Source organism: Sphaerodactylus townsendi, linkage group LG10, assembly GCF_021028975.2.
Source record: "Sphaerodactylus townsendi isolate TG3544 linkage group LG10, MPM_Stown_v2.3, whole genome shotgun sequence".
Taxonomy (NCBI): domain Eukaryota; kingdom Metazoa; phylum Chordata; class Lepidosauria; order Squamata; family Sphaerodactylidae; genus Sphaerodactylus; species Sphaerodactylus townsendi.
In genome coordinates, this window is record NC_059434.1 from 5633654 (window position 1) to 5651964 (window position 18311).

At 43.3% G+C, this 18311-nt stretch overlaps 1 protein-coding gene across 1 annotated transcript in view; it reads left to right on the forward strand.

The window, feature by feature from the left end:
• The first annotated feature begins 229 nt into the window (after positions 1–229).
• CC2D2A (coiled-coil and C2 domain containing 2A) overlaps positions 230–18311 on the forward strand; it is a 92220-nt gene continuing 74138 nt past the window's right edge. Inside the window, exons 1-4 of the mRNA XM_048509582.1 lie at positions 230–444; positions 6958–7051; positions 15775–15851; positions 17590–17685. Coding sequence (XP_048365539.1) covers positions 7018–7051; positions 15775–15851; positions 17590–17685 — 207 coding nt within the window. The 5' untranslated portion in view covers positions 230–444; positions 6958–7017. The remainder of the gene's footprint in view (positions 445–6957; positions 7052–15774; positions 15852–17589; positions 17686–18311) is intronic.

Consider the following 18311-nt stretch of genomic DNA (forward strand, 5'->3'; position numbering starts at 1 on the left):
CACACACGATTTATAGAGCCTTTCCCACCTTTACTCCCCCGGCACGCTTTTAGGTTCCGCCGGCCCTTTCGTGCGCCCCAGCTGGGGAAGAGCTGGGGAAGAGGCTCAGGAAGCAAAGGCAGAAGGGGAGGAAGCAACCGGTGAGTTGTGTGAGTGTGTGTGTGTGTGTGACTTAACCCGCTCTTTCCTTTCTGGATCCCGGCCGAGGGGTTGCGCGCCGCGACCGCGCCCCTCTCGGCTGGGCGCGCGCGCTCCCAGGCGCTCCGGACTCTTCGCGGCAGTCGGCGGGGGCGCGCAGGAGGGTCGGAGCGCGCAGCCGCGCCACGGCCCCGCCCCCTCCTCCTGGTCCTCCCTCCCTCCCCCCCCCCCCGCTCGGGTCTGCGCTGGGCGGCCTGGGGCTGGTGGCGCGCGCCGGCCGGCGGGCCCGAGTCTGGGGAAAGAAAGGTACGTGCGGGCCAGAGGCGGGGAGGGCGAGCGCGGGCGGAGGGGGGGGGCCTTCCGGGGTGGGGCGGGGCTCGCTCTTCTTCCCCCCTCCCCTTCTTCAGCACATTGACTCTCGAGGGTTTGATCACCGTGCAGAGTCGGGTCTGGGTCGGCACAACCTACCACGGATTGCTCGCCTCGTGGGAAGGGCGCATCCTCCGAAATTACAGCTCATCTCCAGACTGTAGAGATCAGTTCCCTGGAGGCAAGGGACGCGTTGGAGTGGGGGGGGGGGACTCTGTGGCATTGGGCCCCACTGGGGTCCCTGCCCCCCCTCCCCAGGCTCCCCCTCCCAATCTCTAAGAGTTTTCCAACCTGGATCTGGCATCCCTCCATCCCCCCACACTGGCCAGGAAGTACCTGACAACCCTCTCTAGAGAGCACGGAGCCCCCCTCCCTGGTGGGTGGAAACTTCTCTGAGTTCTGGACATTAAATTCAGGACTGCCACCTGCCCCTTTTTCTTGTGCTCCTGCAGAAATGCCATCCTCCTGGCTGGTGCCACCAGCTGCCCAGGGTTCTGCTGTAGAGCCAGACTGTTCAAACCAGAGCCCCTTATGGGGAAGGAATTGGGTGCCAGGTTCACCCCGCTTCCCTGGACCCGTCCCCAAATCTGCAGATGTTTCCCAGCCTGGATCTTGGCGATCCAACCCCTCCTCCCTCTCCAGTGGCTGCAGGGTGGGTGGGTGGGAATCTGGTAACCCTACAACTTTCAGGAGAGACTTTGGTTGCAAAAGATAGCCCTGTTAGGTGTGGTGTTATATATATATATAAACCTTTAATGGCATAATTAAAACAGCAACAATATACCAGAAAAATGGCGACCTCAGTGTAATGATACAATCTCCAGTACAGTTATAACCGTTTGCTGATGACAGAGCACAAAAAGTTAGCCAGCGCTTCCAATACACTTGCAGAACCACAATCCAACATCGTTACCACAATTGATAGATTAATATTATCAATGGGGGGTTTTAACCACGGGTTTAGATATTTATTCCTGGCTAAACTGTGTAACGGGCAGTGTAATATCACGTGTTGGATTGATTCTTCGTAAGCTGAACTGCAGGGACAAAATCTTTCATTAAAAGGCACTTTCTGTATTCTGCCCTGAGTGGTAGCTGAAGGGAGAATATTGCACCTGGCAAGGGTCAGGGCTCGTCGCAATTTGGGTTCTAAGACCAAATGGAAATACTTGGCCATGGTATAGGGTTTTAATGGTATACCCAAGTGCAAGGGAGAGCAGCGTTTATTAGCCTGCTGCATCAGGTGACTATACTCGAGATCATACAATCTCTTTTTGATAGTCAGCTTTAGCTCATTGGCATTCATTAAAACCAATGCATCCAAGGATAGACCCATTTCATGGATTTTCGCCTCAACAAAGGACCACCACTCGGTTTTGGCTATGAAAGAAAGAGCCTGGTAAGTAAAGCTTTTGTGACAGTTGTTAAAGCACAATCGTATCCAGAATTGGAAGGTCATGCACCATGCTCTTGTATGGAGTAGATGTTGGCCCACCTCCAAACAGACCGCAGCATATGGGACTGAGTGAGGTAAGCCGAGTATACTATAGAGAAAGCATGACTGAACTCTTTCCATATCGCAGCTCCATGCTTGTATCCACAGTGGGATTCCGTATAGTAATTGCATGGTGATTTTAGCATTAAATGCCTTAATGGCTGCAGGTACAAATTCATGACCTTTGGTGCGAAAATAGCGGCTAATGGCCTTGCAACTAAGTTTGCTTGATTCAATGGCCAATTTCCTTTGGGTAACCCAAGAGGAGTTATAATTAAAGTGGAGACCCAGGTATTTAAAATGTTTGACCTGTTCAAGCTGTTCATTATTTATTGGCCAACTAAATGGTCTCCAAGAACAAGCAAAAACCATTATTTTTGACTTTGCAAAATTAAGCGTCAGGTTATTATGACTACAATATTCAACACAGAGTGCCAGTAAGCGTTTCAAGCCAGCTTTTGTACGGGAGAGTAATATAGCGTCATCAGCATACAAAAGTAAAGGTATGGTCATATGATTCAAAGCAGGGCAGTGCGAGGAATCCTCCATCAAAAAGGAAGCCAGATCACTTAAAAAAAGATTAAATAGGGTTGGGGCCAAAACACACCCCTGTTTGACACCCCTGTTAATTGGTATATAAGGACTAAGTATACCATCAGGAGAGCATTTGACTTGACAGGTAGTGTCATGATGTAAGGCCATTACTAGTGTAAGTAGCCTTCTGTCAATTCCTAGATTAACAAGTTTTCTCCACAGTAGATCTCTGGAGACAGAGTCAAATGCCCCCTTTAAGTCCAAAAAGGCCACAAACAGGGATGATTTGCTTCCGTTGGTGTATTTTGTGACGAGAGTCCTAAGGATCAAACAATGATTCTAAAAGTAGATTTCCCATGTTGAAATCCTATTTGTTCTGGGCCAAATAGGATTTTGTTTCTCTGTAATCCATGAAGAGAGTTTATTGTGCAAATATTTTGCATATACCTTATACAGTGATGGACAATAAACTGATCGATCTGGTAATTGGAAGGGGAGCAAAAAAATCTCCCTTTTTGAAGACAGGAATTATAATCAGATATCCAATCTTGATGGCCAAGAGCTGTTTGATTAACGGATGTAAAAAGAGCTGCTAGTACCGGGGACCACCAGTCAACAATGCCTCCTTAAATAACTCTGGGGGGAACCCGCCGGGTCCTGGAGCCTCTGTAGGTCCCTTTGCACTTAAGCACAATTTCACTACTTCTGCAGCACATTAGGGGGCCACTCTGGACTGTCATGCTATGTAGGCAGAAACATGCAAATTAGGAAAATCGAAGGGCCCCATTAAAAACGCCAAGGAAGTATTTCTCTGGGCCAGATATGACTGGGCATACAAGCTGCAAAACTAAGTGAACCTGAGTCATTGGATACAAGGGACCAAAACTTCCTTGAGTCAGCTACAGTTTATTGCCTGTACAAGTTGTTCTAAAGTGATCATTTAGTAGTATCAATTTACGCTCTTTTGAGAATACCATGAAGTTGGTTCTTTAGGGGAGAAGTATGTACCCAAGGTGTTACTACAGGAGGTATCTCTAAAGATTGCATATGTCTCCCAGAAGAGTCTCTTTGTACGATAGTATTCATCATTTAGTACTAGGTCATGTCGTAGGACTTCTGGATTTTGGTTCTTTCCACATGACTGGTGGTCGTAGTAGTGGCACAATAACTTCCGCGCGCTAGCTCTTCAAATGTGCGTAAGAAACACAAACAGGGATTAATAGTTTGAAGAGTGAGTGATCTTAGGGCCATGAGCTTATGGGAATAAAGTATGGTGCTGACTTCCCCAGTATTATTTTTAGGCCAACCCCATTCTAACAATTTGTAACGGGCTAGCTGGTTTAGCCTCTGTAGTGAGAGTGGCTGATATGGTGATAGTTAGTGGTAGATGATCGCCCATATGATTAAAACCAATCTGGAAATTCTTTTAACATGTTTCCTGATCTTAGGAGGATACTAGGACCTTGTCAGGAGCACTGCACCTCTCTTTTTGAGAGAGATATAAATTCACCTGATCCATAAAATTGGTCAAGCCATTTAAAATAGTCAGATTAAAACTGATACAAAATTTAAACAAATAAACTCCAGCTACATTAATTGTCTTGTCTTTAGATATTCTAGATAGACAGCAGCCCTCTGGTAAGAACTCTGGGTCAACCCCAACAGCATCATATAGGGCCTGTTCATTTCCCCCCAGTCTGGCATTAAAATCTCCAGCTACTATGAAGTCAGCTGAGGGGAATTTCACCAGTTAGGTGTGGTGGCAAAAGAAAGCACAAGTTCAGCGGCATCTTCCAGACCACAGGTGTCAAACTCGCGGCCCTCCAGATGTTCATGAACTACAATTCCCATCAGCCCTTGCCAGTATAGCCAATGCTCATGTTGGGAAGGACTAATGGGAATTGTAGTTCATGAACATCTGGAGGGCCGCGAGTTTGACACCCCTGTTCCAGACCAACAGTGTTTATTGAAATATGAACTGCAAAGCAAAGAAGCTCATCTTTCGATGAACGTTGTTGGTCTTTGCGACTGGACTAGCGTTGGAAACCTCCAGTTAGTTAGGACTGGGAGATCTGCCAGGATTGCAGTTCATCTCCAGAGATCAGTTCTTCTGGAGAGAATGGCTTCTTTGGAGGGTGGAATCCCTCACCAACCCCCACCCCTCCAGTGTACCCCCACGTCTCCAGGAATTGCCCAACCCAAGTTGGCAACCTTACATTGGACTGTTGTTTTTATAAGGATGACTTTGTGCCAGTCAAAACAAACAAACAAAACCTTTATTAGGCATACATTGATCATACATAAAAGTTCCAGTCATTCTCAGCCTAATGCGTGTCACCGTGTGTGTGTGTGTGGGGAGATAGAGATAGAGACGCCCCTTCCGCACACGCAAAATAATGCATTTCCAAACCACTTTCACAACTGTTTGCAAGTGGATTTTGCCATTCCGCACAGCTTCAAAGAGCTTTGAAAGCAGTTTGAAAGTACATTATTCTGCATGTGCGGAATGAGCCAGAGAGAGAACCGGATAAGGGGGGCATGATGAATGCCACCTCAAACTCCTTAGAGTCGGGGTCCCCATTAGGATGCCCCTGAACTCTCAGCACCTTCTGACACCTTTTCTGGTGCCCCACAATAATTTTTTGGAAGTGGGTGGGGCTGGTTAGGGATTTTGCCCAGACTGATTATTGCAGATTTGATTGGCTGTGCAGATTTTTAAAAATGTTGCTTTGGCAGCAGCTGCCGCCCCCTCATGAAGCTCTACCCTGTTGCTGAAGTTGAGCTGTGCAAATGATCTTGTGACTGGCTCAGCCTTCTGCTCCTTCCATTTTGCGGCAGCCATTTTGTGCTGCTCCCATCATGCTCCCACCAGCTCAGAAAATTTGGGAACCCGTGTACATTAGAGGAAGGGTGGAGTAAAAAATAAGCTAGGCAGGTAGATGGAACCCTGCATGGACAGATATCATATTGGTATTGAAGAAGAGGAGGAGGAGGAGAGTTGGATTTATTTCCCCCCTTTATATCCCCCTCAAAGGGGCTTACAAACTCCTTTCCCTTCCCCTCTCACAACAAACACCCTGTGAGGTAGGTGAGGCTGAGAGAGCTCAGAAGAACTGTGACTAGCCCAAGGTCACCCAGCTGGCGTGTGTGGGAGTGCACAGGCTAATCTGAATTCCCCAGATAAGCCTCCACAGCTCAGGCGGCAGAGCTGGGAATCAAACCCGGTTCCTCCAGATTAGATACACGAGCTCTTAACCTCCTACGCCACTGCTGCGTCGAAATAGAAATAGACAATTGGTTTTGTCTGTTTCTCAGTTGCCATCCCTGCTGGTCAATTGCAAATGCCCCCCAACCCAGCTGTGTTCGCCTTTTGCTGATACTCCTTCCGTTAGAAAGCTCTGGTATGTCTGATGCAATTTCATTGCTTCATTCACAAACTGTTGGCGACCAAAAAATTACTGCTGATCATGTATCACATTATCGTAACTTCTTGTAGTAACTTTCTGTATCAGTCTTCTCTTTGGATGGGAAAAGCATGCCAGCTGGGCACGAACATCAAGTTTGCAAAAACACATCTTGGCTTTGAGGACCTGAATACTGTGGGAATCTGTTGTCACATTCCAGCTGTGGATGCACATCTGGGTGGGCAGGAGGTAGCCTGAGCCCCAGTGCCGAACCGGTTTCTGGGCTCTTTTGCTGGGATGCATGAAAAAAATGTTGGTCTAAATGGATTTTGATGGAATCCTGCAAAGAACTTGTTGTGTTTTAAAGCCAAAGGACATTGTGTGTGTGTGCTTTTGTGTGCTGCTGTTTTACTTTTTGCTTTAATCTGTTATCCGCTGCTTCTTCTTTTTTGTATACTGCAGCAGTGGCATAGGAGGTTAAGAGCTCGTGTATCTAATCTGGAGGAACTGGGTTTGATTCCCAGCTCTGCCGCCTGAGCTGTGGAGGCTTATCTGGGGAATTCAGATTAGCCTGTGCACTCCCACACACGCCAGCTGGGTGACCTTGGGCTAGTCACAGCTTCTAGGAGCTCTCTCAGCCCCACCTACCTCACAGGGTGTTTGTTGTGAGGGGGGAAGGGCAAGGAGATTGTAAGCCCCTTTGAGTCTCCTGCAGGAGAGAAAGGGGGGATATAAACCCAAAACTCTTCTTCTTCTCTTCTTTTATTGATATACCCTCTCCTACTTTTCTGGGTTCCAATTAGGTTGGGGGGCTATGCCATTACATACATTTTAACATACTGCCTTGGGTTCCTCTACTGGGTAGAAAGGGAGTGGGACAAACTGAATGGAAGTAGCATGGAAGCATTATGCACAAGCAGCTGCCATGTCCCATCCACGTGGGAGGCACTGGATCCTGTAAATCCGTTGTTCACTTTCTGATCCCGTTCCCTTTTGTCTTCTTCATCTGGCTTGCAGTTGGCCGAAGTCGGACGAACGTCGCCAGAGGAAGAGGAGGCCACACAAAACCAGCCCACCATGGCCGCAGCTGCTCCTACCCGGTTACCTCGAAGTAAGTTCTGATCAGTGTTGGGAGAAGGGAGATGTGTCCACCCTTCTTGGCTTAGCTTTTAGAGCAGGCCTTGATGGGAACATCTACACCAGAGGTGTCCAATTCTGGCGCTTCAGGTGTTCATGGACTGCAGTTGGCCATGCCAGCAGGGGCTGATGGGAATTGTAGTCCATGAACATCTGGGACGCCAGAGTTGGACACCCCTGGCATAGATGCATCATAAAATTAATAATAATAATAATAATAATAATAATAATAATAATAATAATAATAATAATAATAATAATAATAAGAAGAAGAAGAAGAAGAAGAAGAAGAAGAAGAAGAAGAAGAGGAGGAGGAGGAGGAGGAGGAGTAGTAGTAGTAGTAGTTTGGATTTATATCCCCCCTTTCTCTCCTGTAAGGAGACTCAAAGGGGCTTACAATCTCCTTGCCCTTCCCCCCTCACAACAAACACCCTGTGAGGTAGGTGGGGCTGAGAGAGCTCCGAGAAGCTGCGACTAGCCCAAGGTCACCCAGCTGGCGTGTGTGGGAGTGTACAGGCTAATCTGAATTCCCCAGATAAGCCTCCACAGCTCAGGCGGCAGAGCTGGGAATCAAACCCGGTTCCTCCAGATTAGATACACGAGCTCTTAACCTCCTACGCCATTTTTATTGGTCAAATTTTACTTTTTTATATAGTTTGCAGTGAATTTGTTTATAGTGCTGGATTGCAAACAGTATATTTGTGACTGTAAAACATAATTGGATTTCTCTGTGCCAGGAACCTGAGGATTTAATTAAGTATTGCTTAAGCTCACTGGAGGTTAAGAAGTGTCCTGCTGAATCAGAATAACGTGTCCATCTGTCCCCTCTAACTTCATTCTGTTTCCCACAATGGCAGGCAGGAGCTTATGAAAAGCTCACAAGTCGGGTCCAAAGCCTATGGCTGTTCTGTCTTATAGTTCACTGACCTTGCCTTTGGAAATCCAGCCTGTGATAGGCCTGAACCTTTTCCCAAGAGCACGACATCCACAGCAGAACTGTCAGAGTCTCTTTCAGATTTGTCTAGGGCCAGTCAAGGAGAGAAATTCCTAATGCCCACATATCTCGGACAATCGAGTATAATGTGTGAGCAAGAATCTCCACTTGGTTTTTGCAGTGTGGACAAACCCGATCCCGGAGAGGGATAATAAACATTGTTAAATTCCAGACTTGAAGATGTTTTGTTTTTACATGGTCAGGTCCGATTGATATGAAAAACAGGGACTCCATTTCTCCTCTAATTCATCTTTTGGACGTCGATTCACGAGATGAGTTAGTTTGGCCATAGTGACATATTCTCTGATTTTATCCTCCCAGCATTCTATTGTGAGGCTTTTATCAGATTTCCAGTTTGTTGCAATTATAACTGTTGCAGCAGTTATTAAGTACCAACCCCGTTCATTCAACTTCTCAGGAAGCTTGTCTGGTACAATACCCAACAGCATTGTTTTTGCAGTAAGAGGAAATTTTAATTTAATTTAATTTATTTCCATCCAGAACTTCTTGATTTTTTTACAAGTCCAGAACATATGAAAAAAAGTTCCAACTTCTTCATTATATCTCCAGCAGATGCCATCATGTTGTTTAGTCATCGTAATCATTTCAGGTATCATATACGATGTAAAAAACATTTTATATCAGTTCTCCGTCAGTATCTGACTTGCAGTAAGTTTGATGTTTTCAGTTCATAATGATTCCCACTGTTGAAAAGTTATCTCTTCCTTAAAGTTTTGCATCCATTTTGTCATACATGTTTTACTTGTTCCAGTTCTGTTTCCATTTTCAGTAGAATCTTATATATTCTGCCAATCAAATGGTGCTTCTGTGTTATGATTTCTTTTTCAAAATCTGTTAAGTCCTGCAGTTTTCCATTCTGTGAACTTAATTGTCTTTTAAGTCTGGATGAAATCTAAAAGTATGTCAACCTTTGTATTTTGCTTCCCTCTGTCATTATTATCTGCCATGATTTAATTTCCCCTTGTTTGTTAATCATTTCTTTGTATATTATATTGCCAGTCTTCTTCAAAGTTTCAATATTGTAGTGCACTTCTATCGGAGATTTTAGAGGTGAAGTTGTGGGCTGAGCCTTTAATGTGTTTTTTTTCCATATTTCGAATAATCCTTTTTTTATTCCGTGTGAATCTTTTTTATCAGCTTTTTTTGAATCTGTTCTTTCTTGCCATAAATAGCTATGTATACCTGAAGTAAGACCCACAGTTTCTAATTTCACAAGATTGTGAACTGGGTTTAGTACCAAGTCAGCGATCTAAGAAGTCCAGCTGCATAATAATATAATTTAATATTTGGTAAAGCTATTCTTCCTCTCTTTTTTACTATCTTGCAGTACTTTAAATCTTACTTATGGTTTTTTGTGGGCCCAGATAAATTTGTTGCCAAGTATTAAGAATCTTCTCATTAATATATGCAGGTGTCGAGCCGGGATTCCTTCCAGGCCCAGATCAGTCACGTTTAAAAGACAGAAAGAAAATTTCCAAAGACTTAGGTTTTAAAGAGAGTATTTTTACTGTTCAGATTTAGTCTCTGGGACAAAGTGTCTAAGCTAGAGACATACTTTTACCAGACACAGATCTTGGTTCTTATACTTTCAAAATGCATATGTCAGGATTTTCTTATGTACATACCCCTCCACCATAAAATCAAATTTTGCTAATCTTAACAGTTTAACACAAACACAAATTTCTGCTATGCTAATTTGTTTGCCGCTTCCATAAGTCAGGCAATAAAACTATTTTCAGCCTTTCAATCAAGCTATCCAGTTTCCAACATTCCTGAAGAGGGCTATGGTCCACAGTAACCTCTTCCAGGATTAAATGATTTCACATAGGCCCCTTCCGCACACACAAAATAATACATTTTCAAACCACTTTCACAACTGTTTGCAAGTGGATTTTGCCATTCCGCACAGCTTCAAAGAGCACTGAAAGCAGTTTGAAAGTGCATTATTCTTCATGTGCGGAATGAGCCATACATCTTATTCACTAAACACAGTTAAAATGATTATAGCCATTCTTATAATGTGATTCAAATAGAATATCCTTTTCATATATTTCACTGTCATTTCAGAGTTCATTAAAATATAGAAAAACATATTTTAATAATCTCATTAGATTTTACCTGTCTTCTCACCTTTAAACGTTTGTATTTGACATCTGTATTTATTAACTAAGTTTCTCTATTTAGTCCGAAATGTATTTTGGACTCTGAGAGCTGCTGTTTTTAGTTCTTCAGTCCTGTTCCAGGATGTTATGAATTCCTTAGTGATATGATAACATCTTCCTACTTGTACCTTTGCTGACAAATTACTTTTCACTACTGAGAGACTCCTTTTCAGTTTATATAGATCCCTTATTCTTCTATATCAAATATAATATTCATCCTATTTTCCTGTTCCCATACAGGCAACATTTGAAATAGAAAATTAATCTTAGGCAAGATATTCATTTTAGCACTCGCTATTATTCCTAGCCAGGACAGTTTGAGTTTGGACCATCTTTGTAGATCTTCTTAAATCTTCTTCCAAGTTACCCCATAATCATTTTGAAATAAATTGTTCAGTTGACCATTTATGTTGATACTGAAGTACTTAAATTTGTTGGTAGAAATATCACAACCAGTTTTATCTTCGGTATCTTTTCTTGTTTGGTTAAAAATCTTGTGATAATTTTTGTTTTGGGGCGATTTATTTGAAATCCAGCAAACTGCCCTTATTGTTCTACATGATCCATCAGATGTTTTATTGAAGCATTAGGATTAGATATTGTCAGTACCATGTCATCTGCATAGCTTTTCATTTTATATTCTTTACCCTATATTTTTAAACCTGTATTTCTAGGATCTTGTCTGATCCTTGTTGCAAGGAGTTCTAATGCTAGTATAAATAGTAATGGTGATAGTGGACATCATTCTCCTGTTCCTTTTTCAGTTTAAATCTGTTCTGTCAAGGCACCATTGATTAAAATTCTTGCTTTTTGTCTAGTACATAGTCTTTGTATCCATTCTAAAAATCTGGGACCTCAATTTAAATATTCCAGAAGCTTTTCAGAGTATACTGATATACAACAACAACAACAACAAGCCTTTATTGGCATACAGAACAGGACAAAATTTCAAACTAAAACAAGATTAAAAAACACAGTTAAAATTACTAATTTCCAGTATAAAATTTGCAACAGAGCACATCAGAGCTGTTCAGGAGGTTGGGTATCTTGTAACACTCTTGCCACTGGGAACATTGCAAGAAAATAGAATTCATATATTTCATGCATATCTTATCATATTTAGGGCATACAAACAGAGAATGGTCAAGTGTTTCAAGTTACTGATATACCATTCCTTTTAATGGCTGTTATAGTTCTTTTTTCAGTTTCTTTCCTCAGCTGCCATGCTAAAAATCAGCCTGGTTTATTAGCATGTTCGAATGTCTTCTGTTTCAAAAACATTAGTTTTTTTTCTGAATCTCTTCTGTTTCCAATAAGTCCAGTTGTTGTCTCAGTATCTTTATTTCTCTGTGTATTTTCTTATTTGTTGTTTTTTTATGTTCATCTTCTAATTACTTCGTTCTGTTTAAAATATTCTGTTCCTTTTCTCTCTTACCTTTCTTTTGCTTGTTGCTATCATGCCAATCAACATTAATGGCTTAAAGTCACTTGCCAAGGGAACAAAAATATATAATCAATTAAAATATAATGCAAAATGGAAGCTATGTAATTAGAGTATTTGGAATTTGGCAATCTACACAAAAAAAGAATGAGTCCTCCAATATTCCCAATAGCGTCTATCATAAAGGCTTATTATGACGAGGATGTGAGGAATAATAACAATTTTATAACAAATGGAGATATGTTAAATGCCAAAGGAGAAATTATGTCTTGGCAAAAAATGAAGGTAAAAAAGTATCATGACTCTTTTATGTTCAATTAGTTTCAAGGCACCACAAGAACATTCATACAACAAGTCTAACAAGGGGACTGGCAGAATTTGAAAAGGAGGTAACACAGCCAAAAGTGCATTTATTAGAACGAATTTATAAGCTATTATATTACTAACATGATGCAGAAACAGAACAAGTGAAAACATTATGGTTAAGTGGATACAAAATTTCAAGAAAGAAATATCTTTGCAACAATGGGAAACTTTATGGACAAAACACAACATTTATAGCCAGCCAAATATTAAGAGAAAATTGATACAAGATGTTTTATAGCTGGAATAGCTCTGTCCCGGTTCAAAAGGATGATAGCTGGTTAAATCATCAGGGAAGGTGTCTTTGGGAGTGACTTGCAGCCGCTTCCTTCCAGGTGGCTGGGACTACCCCTTCTGTGACAATACACTTTTTCTCACCTGAGTGGTTGTTTTTTCCATGGCTGTAGATTATTTTTACCTTCCAACTTAGTCAGGCCATGGACCAGACGCTCCCGGGCTTTTGGCGTGATGGCCAGTCCCCTGGGACCCAACAATTTGTCTCACGTCCCGCTGGTTATTTTAAATTGTCTCGATGCAGAGGCTGCCGCGACTGCCTTCTGGCGCAAGGCATGCGCGTGTAGCTAAGGTTCTCCCGCTGCTACGTCAAGGGGAGCACGGCCTTCAGCTTAGCCGCTTCCACCGCCTCTGTCACTACATAGGGCTGAAACGGCAAGCCCCAGAAGGCAGTGCGTCCCCTGGCGGCTGCATCGCCAGGAAGCCGTTTGACCCCTCTCGTCCCGGTTCACAAAGATGACCATCTGGTCACCTTAAACTTAGTGTCCCCCGGGAAGAGGGTAGAGGGGCATAATAGGCCAGAGCTGTATGTTATGTAGCTTACATTCACTGATAAAACAAATTTGCCCATAGTTACCCATGAAGATAACATTTGCTGGCCCTGTTGCACACCCGTGCTTCACTTGACTAGCCCTGGATCTGTAGGCAAATATCAGACTCTAGATTTCAAATCAGAAGGCTTTGTTGACAGACATCAGATAGCATAGCTAAAAGAAGTCAGTTCTAATGAACTGTCCTTGGGTACAACCTTTCATTCCCCCCCCCCCAGTTCTCCCCCCTCCCTCTTTCTCACCCCATATCAATGGCAGAGTAAAACAGGACAGGAATGGGGGAGCCATTATTTCTCGAGGCAGGTGTAAAAAGATAAAGTCAGGGGCCAGTGCTTGGGTGCCTCTAGGTCAGTGCTGGCGAACCTATGGCACAGGTGCCAGAGGTGGCACTCAGAGCCCTCTCTGTGGGCACGTGCCTGGGCCACTGGGCTTGATTATTAGCATTTAACCTAAGACCTAGTTTTGGGGAAGCAGTGTAGGTAACCCTGTTAAGCGCTGTTAAACCCCACTGATTTTCATGCGAAGAACTAAAGCGCGATCCTTTACCTGGGAGTAAGCTCGGTTGCTGGCAATGGGGCTTGCTTCTGAGTAAACTCTCCTAGGGTCTTGATTCACCCGTTCGAAGAGTTGCATGGTTGCTTCAAAGCAAAGCCACCAACTACCACCAAGCTTACTCCCGAATAACGCACGCCTCTGAGTCAACCATTTTTTCTAAATGAAAACTTGAAAACTTCAGTGGTACTTTGCGTTAAATAAGTGGGTTTTGGGTTACAGTTTGGGCACTCGGCCTCAAAAAGGTTCGCCATCACTGCTCTAGGTTGCAATATATTGCAGATCAAGGGATGGTGGGAAACCAAAAGTAAAGTGCAGGTCCATTAACGCAACAGCCATTAACACAGTCCTCTTTGATGTCTGGAAGACTCTTCCTGACAGGTGTGCATGATCAGAAAGCATTAAGTCCACTGACTTGGATGCAAGAAAGATTTCGGTTTAATGTGGCAGTTATTGGTCCCTTGTTAAAATGTACTTATATAAATATCTCCAGATTCCATTGCTTTGCCTTTTAACAAGTCCTTTTCCTCGGCTTCCGTGCCCTGTTAAATAGCTGTAACTTTATTCCCACAATGATTGCAGATCTGCAGTTTCTCCCAGTTTTAAAACAACCGTGAAATGTGGGATGTTTCTCAAGATAGTTTTGGAGGAGGTGGTATTCCGCTATGTCCAGAAGTTACATCATTTCCCTAGGCACAGCTCAGACTAATATTTTATTTTGGTGTTCTCCACTCAGTCTGGCAGTGTGCATTTTAATATTAATCCATGGAACGGCTAACAATTGTAACCAGATATTCTTCTCTTCTTCTGAGGATTGTTCAAGAGTTTCTTTTGCATTTATGTTAGTTCCCCCCCCCCCCCCCCAAGGACTGTCCCTATTTTCTTGTCTTAGAAGTCCCTTGGCAGAAATCTGTCATTTCCTTTCATGTAATATTCTCCATGTCTTGGATTCAGACCTCCCCTTTTAACTCCAGGACTTTGGCAGTATTTAAACCCACTAATCAGACCAGACTAAAAGTAAATAGAAAGCAGCTGCAAATAATGAGGAAATGGTGTTGTAAAAATGTTTTTTTAAGGTTTGACATTTATTCCCATGGTAAATGTTGAAAGATGAACACGTTTTGAATTTTATTCTGTATTTTTCGTGCTGTTGTTAAAATGTTCACAGAGATCTAATCTTGGGATATTTTTGTGAACTTCCAGTACTTTTTAAAAGTCTATATAACTTTGTTTAAAGGCGAGTGGATTGTACAGACCAGAAAGATATTGCCCATCAACAGTGGTGGGATCCAAAAATTTTAGTAACAGGTTCCTATGATGGTGGGATTCAAACTGTGGTGTAGTGCCAATGGTGGGGCACGACGGGAGCGTGGCTGGGCATTCCAGGGGTGGGGCATTCCTGGGCGGGGCTGTGGCAAGGACACAGCCTCTGCGCTAGTCCTTGGGCGGGAAACAAATGCACGCAGGCGCAGGCTGCCACGCACGCCGGTGCACCTCCTGCTAGACTGCTTCAAGTTCTGCGCGCTACTGCTGAGAGGAGGGGCGTAACTAAGGCAAAAATCACATGGCAAAATCACCAATTAGTAACCCCCTCTCGGCACACACAAATAATTAGTAACCTACTTTCAGGAACCTGTGAGAACCTGCTGGATCCCACCTCTGCCCATCAGATAAAAATCTCAGTTCTTTAATTTTTAAAAATTGATAGCAACAAAAGCTACTGTGTCTACCTGCTTTTTCCTTTCTTGAGTGTGAAGTGCTTTGTTACATAAAGAAAGCTGTCCTTCATTTGTACAACCACAATAGTATCCTACAGAACCATGGGAATGGATCCAGCCAGGACTTCCACCCAGTTCTCCTTATTACTGCACTATCCCCGATGACTTTTGTCCATATGGGTCCCATATGTTATCAAGAAAGCTGGTCTGATACAACCCAACAGGTAGATTTTATCAGAATGCAGCTTTTCTGGTTTTCCAGTCTTGTACCATGTGTGGAATTGTTACAGCAGATTTTGGTACTGAGTGCAGAAAGCTTGGCCTAGAGCACTGGTGGCGAACCTATGGCACTCCAGATTTTCATGAACTACAATTCCCATCAGCCCCTGCCAGCATGCCCAATTGGAACACACAATTGAAGTACTCCTGACAGATGTTCATCCAGCCTCTGTTTAGAAAAAAAATGTTTTGCTAACTTGTTCTTTTCAAGTGCTGTGAGGGATTTTGAATGGCTTGTATGTAGTTTGGGATTCTGCACACTTGGGAGAGCCATATTTTGATATCCATGTGCCTAAACTGTTCCTTGTCGGCTTCCCTCCAGTGCCTTCAACATCACAATCAAGCGTTGCAGAGTCTTCCATGAGAGAACGTATGAGAGAGAAGCTCAAAGCTGCACGGGTGAGACGGACTTCAGAAAATTCTCCGATATCTAGTATGCTAAAGTTACCTTCTTAAATATTCTCCCTATATGTTGATTAATTACATACTTAACTACCAAACAGCAAGACTGTAGCGTATTGGTTGACTGGATCAAGGAAATCCAGTTAAAATCTCCACTTGACCACAAAGCTGACCTTCGACCAGATCCTCTCTGTCCAACTTACCTTACAGGGGTGTGAGCATAAAGGGGAGAAGGGCAGATCTGGGAGCAGCAGTGGCGTAGTGGCTAAGAGCAGGTGCACTCTGATCTGGAGGAACCGTGTTTGATTCTCAGCTCTGCCGCTTGAGTTGTGGAGGCTTATCTGGGGAATTCAGATTAGCCTGTGCACGCCCACACACGCCAGCTGGGTGACCTTGGGCTAGTGACAGCTTCTCGGAGCTCTCTCAGCCCTACTCACCTCACAGGGTGTTTGTTGTGAGGAGGGAAGGGCAAGGAGATTGTAAGCCCCTTTGAGTCTCCTGCAGGAGAGAAAGGGGGGAAATAAATCCAAACTCCTCCTCCTCCTCCTCCTCCTCCTCCTCCTCCTCCTCTTCTTCTTCTTCTTCTACTACTACTACTACTACTGCTACTACTACTGCTGCTGCTACTACTACTACTACTGCTACTGCTACTACTCCCAGATCTGCCCTTCTCCCCTTTATGCTCACACCCCTGTAAGGTAAGTTGGACAGAGAGGATCTGGTCGAAGGTCAGCTTTGTGGTCAAGTGGAGATTTTAACTGGATTTCCTTGATCCAGTCAACCAATACGCTACAGTCTTGCTGTTTGGTAGTTAAGTATGTAATTAATCAAGATAGATAGATAGATAAATAAATAAATAAATAAAAAATAAAAAAATAAAAAAAAAATAAAAAAAATACTACTACTACCAGGGAGGCCAGGGTAGAAATGCCATGGATTTTAATGCAGTGGATTTTAATAGTCTGTTGTAGTATTGCTTCGAAGTAATACGTCAGCATTCTTTGAAGTCTGCTGAAGTTATTGAGGCATAAAATACATCAAAATCAGATGCTGTGTGATCATCTTACCAAACCAGAGAGTTAAAATCATAATGTTGACAGACAATAGTCAGGTACAGACAACTCCCCGTCAGCTGCATAGATGGGGAAAGTGGACGTGAGAGAGCTGGCACTACCTCTTTGTCGTTGCCTGGGCATGTGCAGAGTGCAACTACTCCTGAAAGGTCAGTGCTTATGTGCCCGTTCTCCCTGACAGGGGGTAAGTGAACGCACCCAGGGAGAAGCTCTGTAGCAGTACACAGGAGGTCCATCTGGGTAGAATTTGGGGTGGGGCCTATTGTCTTCCATGATAATAGCTCCTGGTATCTGAAATCCATTCATATGGCACTTGCTGGTGAGCATGGACTGTGAAATCAGAATGACTTATGCGGGTTGTCTGAGCTGTGTGGCCAGGGTCTGGTGGTTTTAGCACCTAATGTTTTGCCCGGATGAAACAACAGGAGCTAAAACTACCAGACCTCGGACACACGATGGCCAGTTGATTCTGGCTGTGAAAGCCTTCGACAGTACAAATATCTGAATATTTAATTCTAACAAACTCAGGTATGAATTTAGTTAATACATAGTCTGTTTTTTATAAGAATATAATTTACAAACCCCCTTTAAAAAAAGATAACGTATGAGTTATGAAAAATTCACTTCTCCCTTTCCCCATTTCCTTTCTTTATGATGTTTAGTCTAGAGCAGAAAGTGCTTTGCTAGAAGAAGTCTCAAGTTCACGGTCTCTGAAAAGTCTCCGAGAAAGGAAATCACATGTTAGACTAGTAAATAAGGTGAGTAGCATCCTAGGAATTCCTGCATGTTTTCCTCTCATGACTGTGATATTTTGCTAGTCACAGATGAATTTTTTGACAGATGGAAAAAGTTAATTTTTGTCATTCTGATAACTAAGGAAGTCTACACTTTAGAGCAGGGGTGGCCAACCTGTGGTGCTCCAGGTGTTTATGGACTACAATTCCCATCAGCCCCTGCCAGCTTGTATAAGTCAGTACTGGTTTAAAGAAGGGAATCGGAGGATCTTGTCTCAGCTTTTAATAGGAAAGTACAGTTTGAGCTAATCTACCAGGCGTCCAAGATCTTCTACAATTTAAATCAGGAGGCCTGCAAACACAGCACCAAAACACAAAAATATTGATATTGCAACAGTCATAGCAATATAATAATGAGCTTAAACTACCTTCCTTTGATGTATGATGTAGCCCAGTGATGGTGAACCTTTTTGAGACCGAGTGCCCAAATTGCAACCCAAACCCTGCTTATTTATCGCAAAGTGCCAACCCGGCAATTTAACCTGAATGCTGAGGTTTTAGTTTAGAAAAAACTGGTTGGCTCCCTCTTCCTCCGCCCCACCCACTCGAGCAGGGGCCAGCCTGCTCTAGCCTCCAGCAAGTCCCATGCA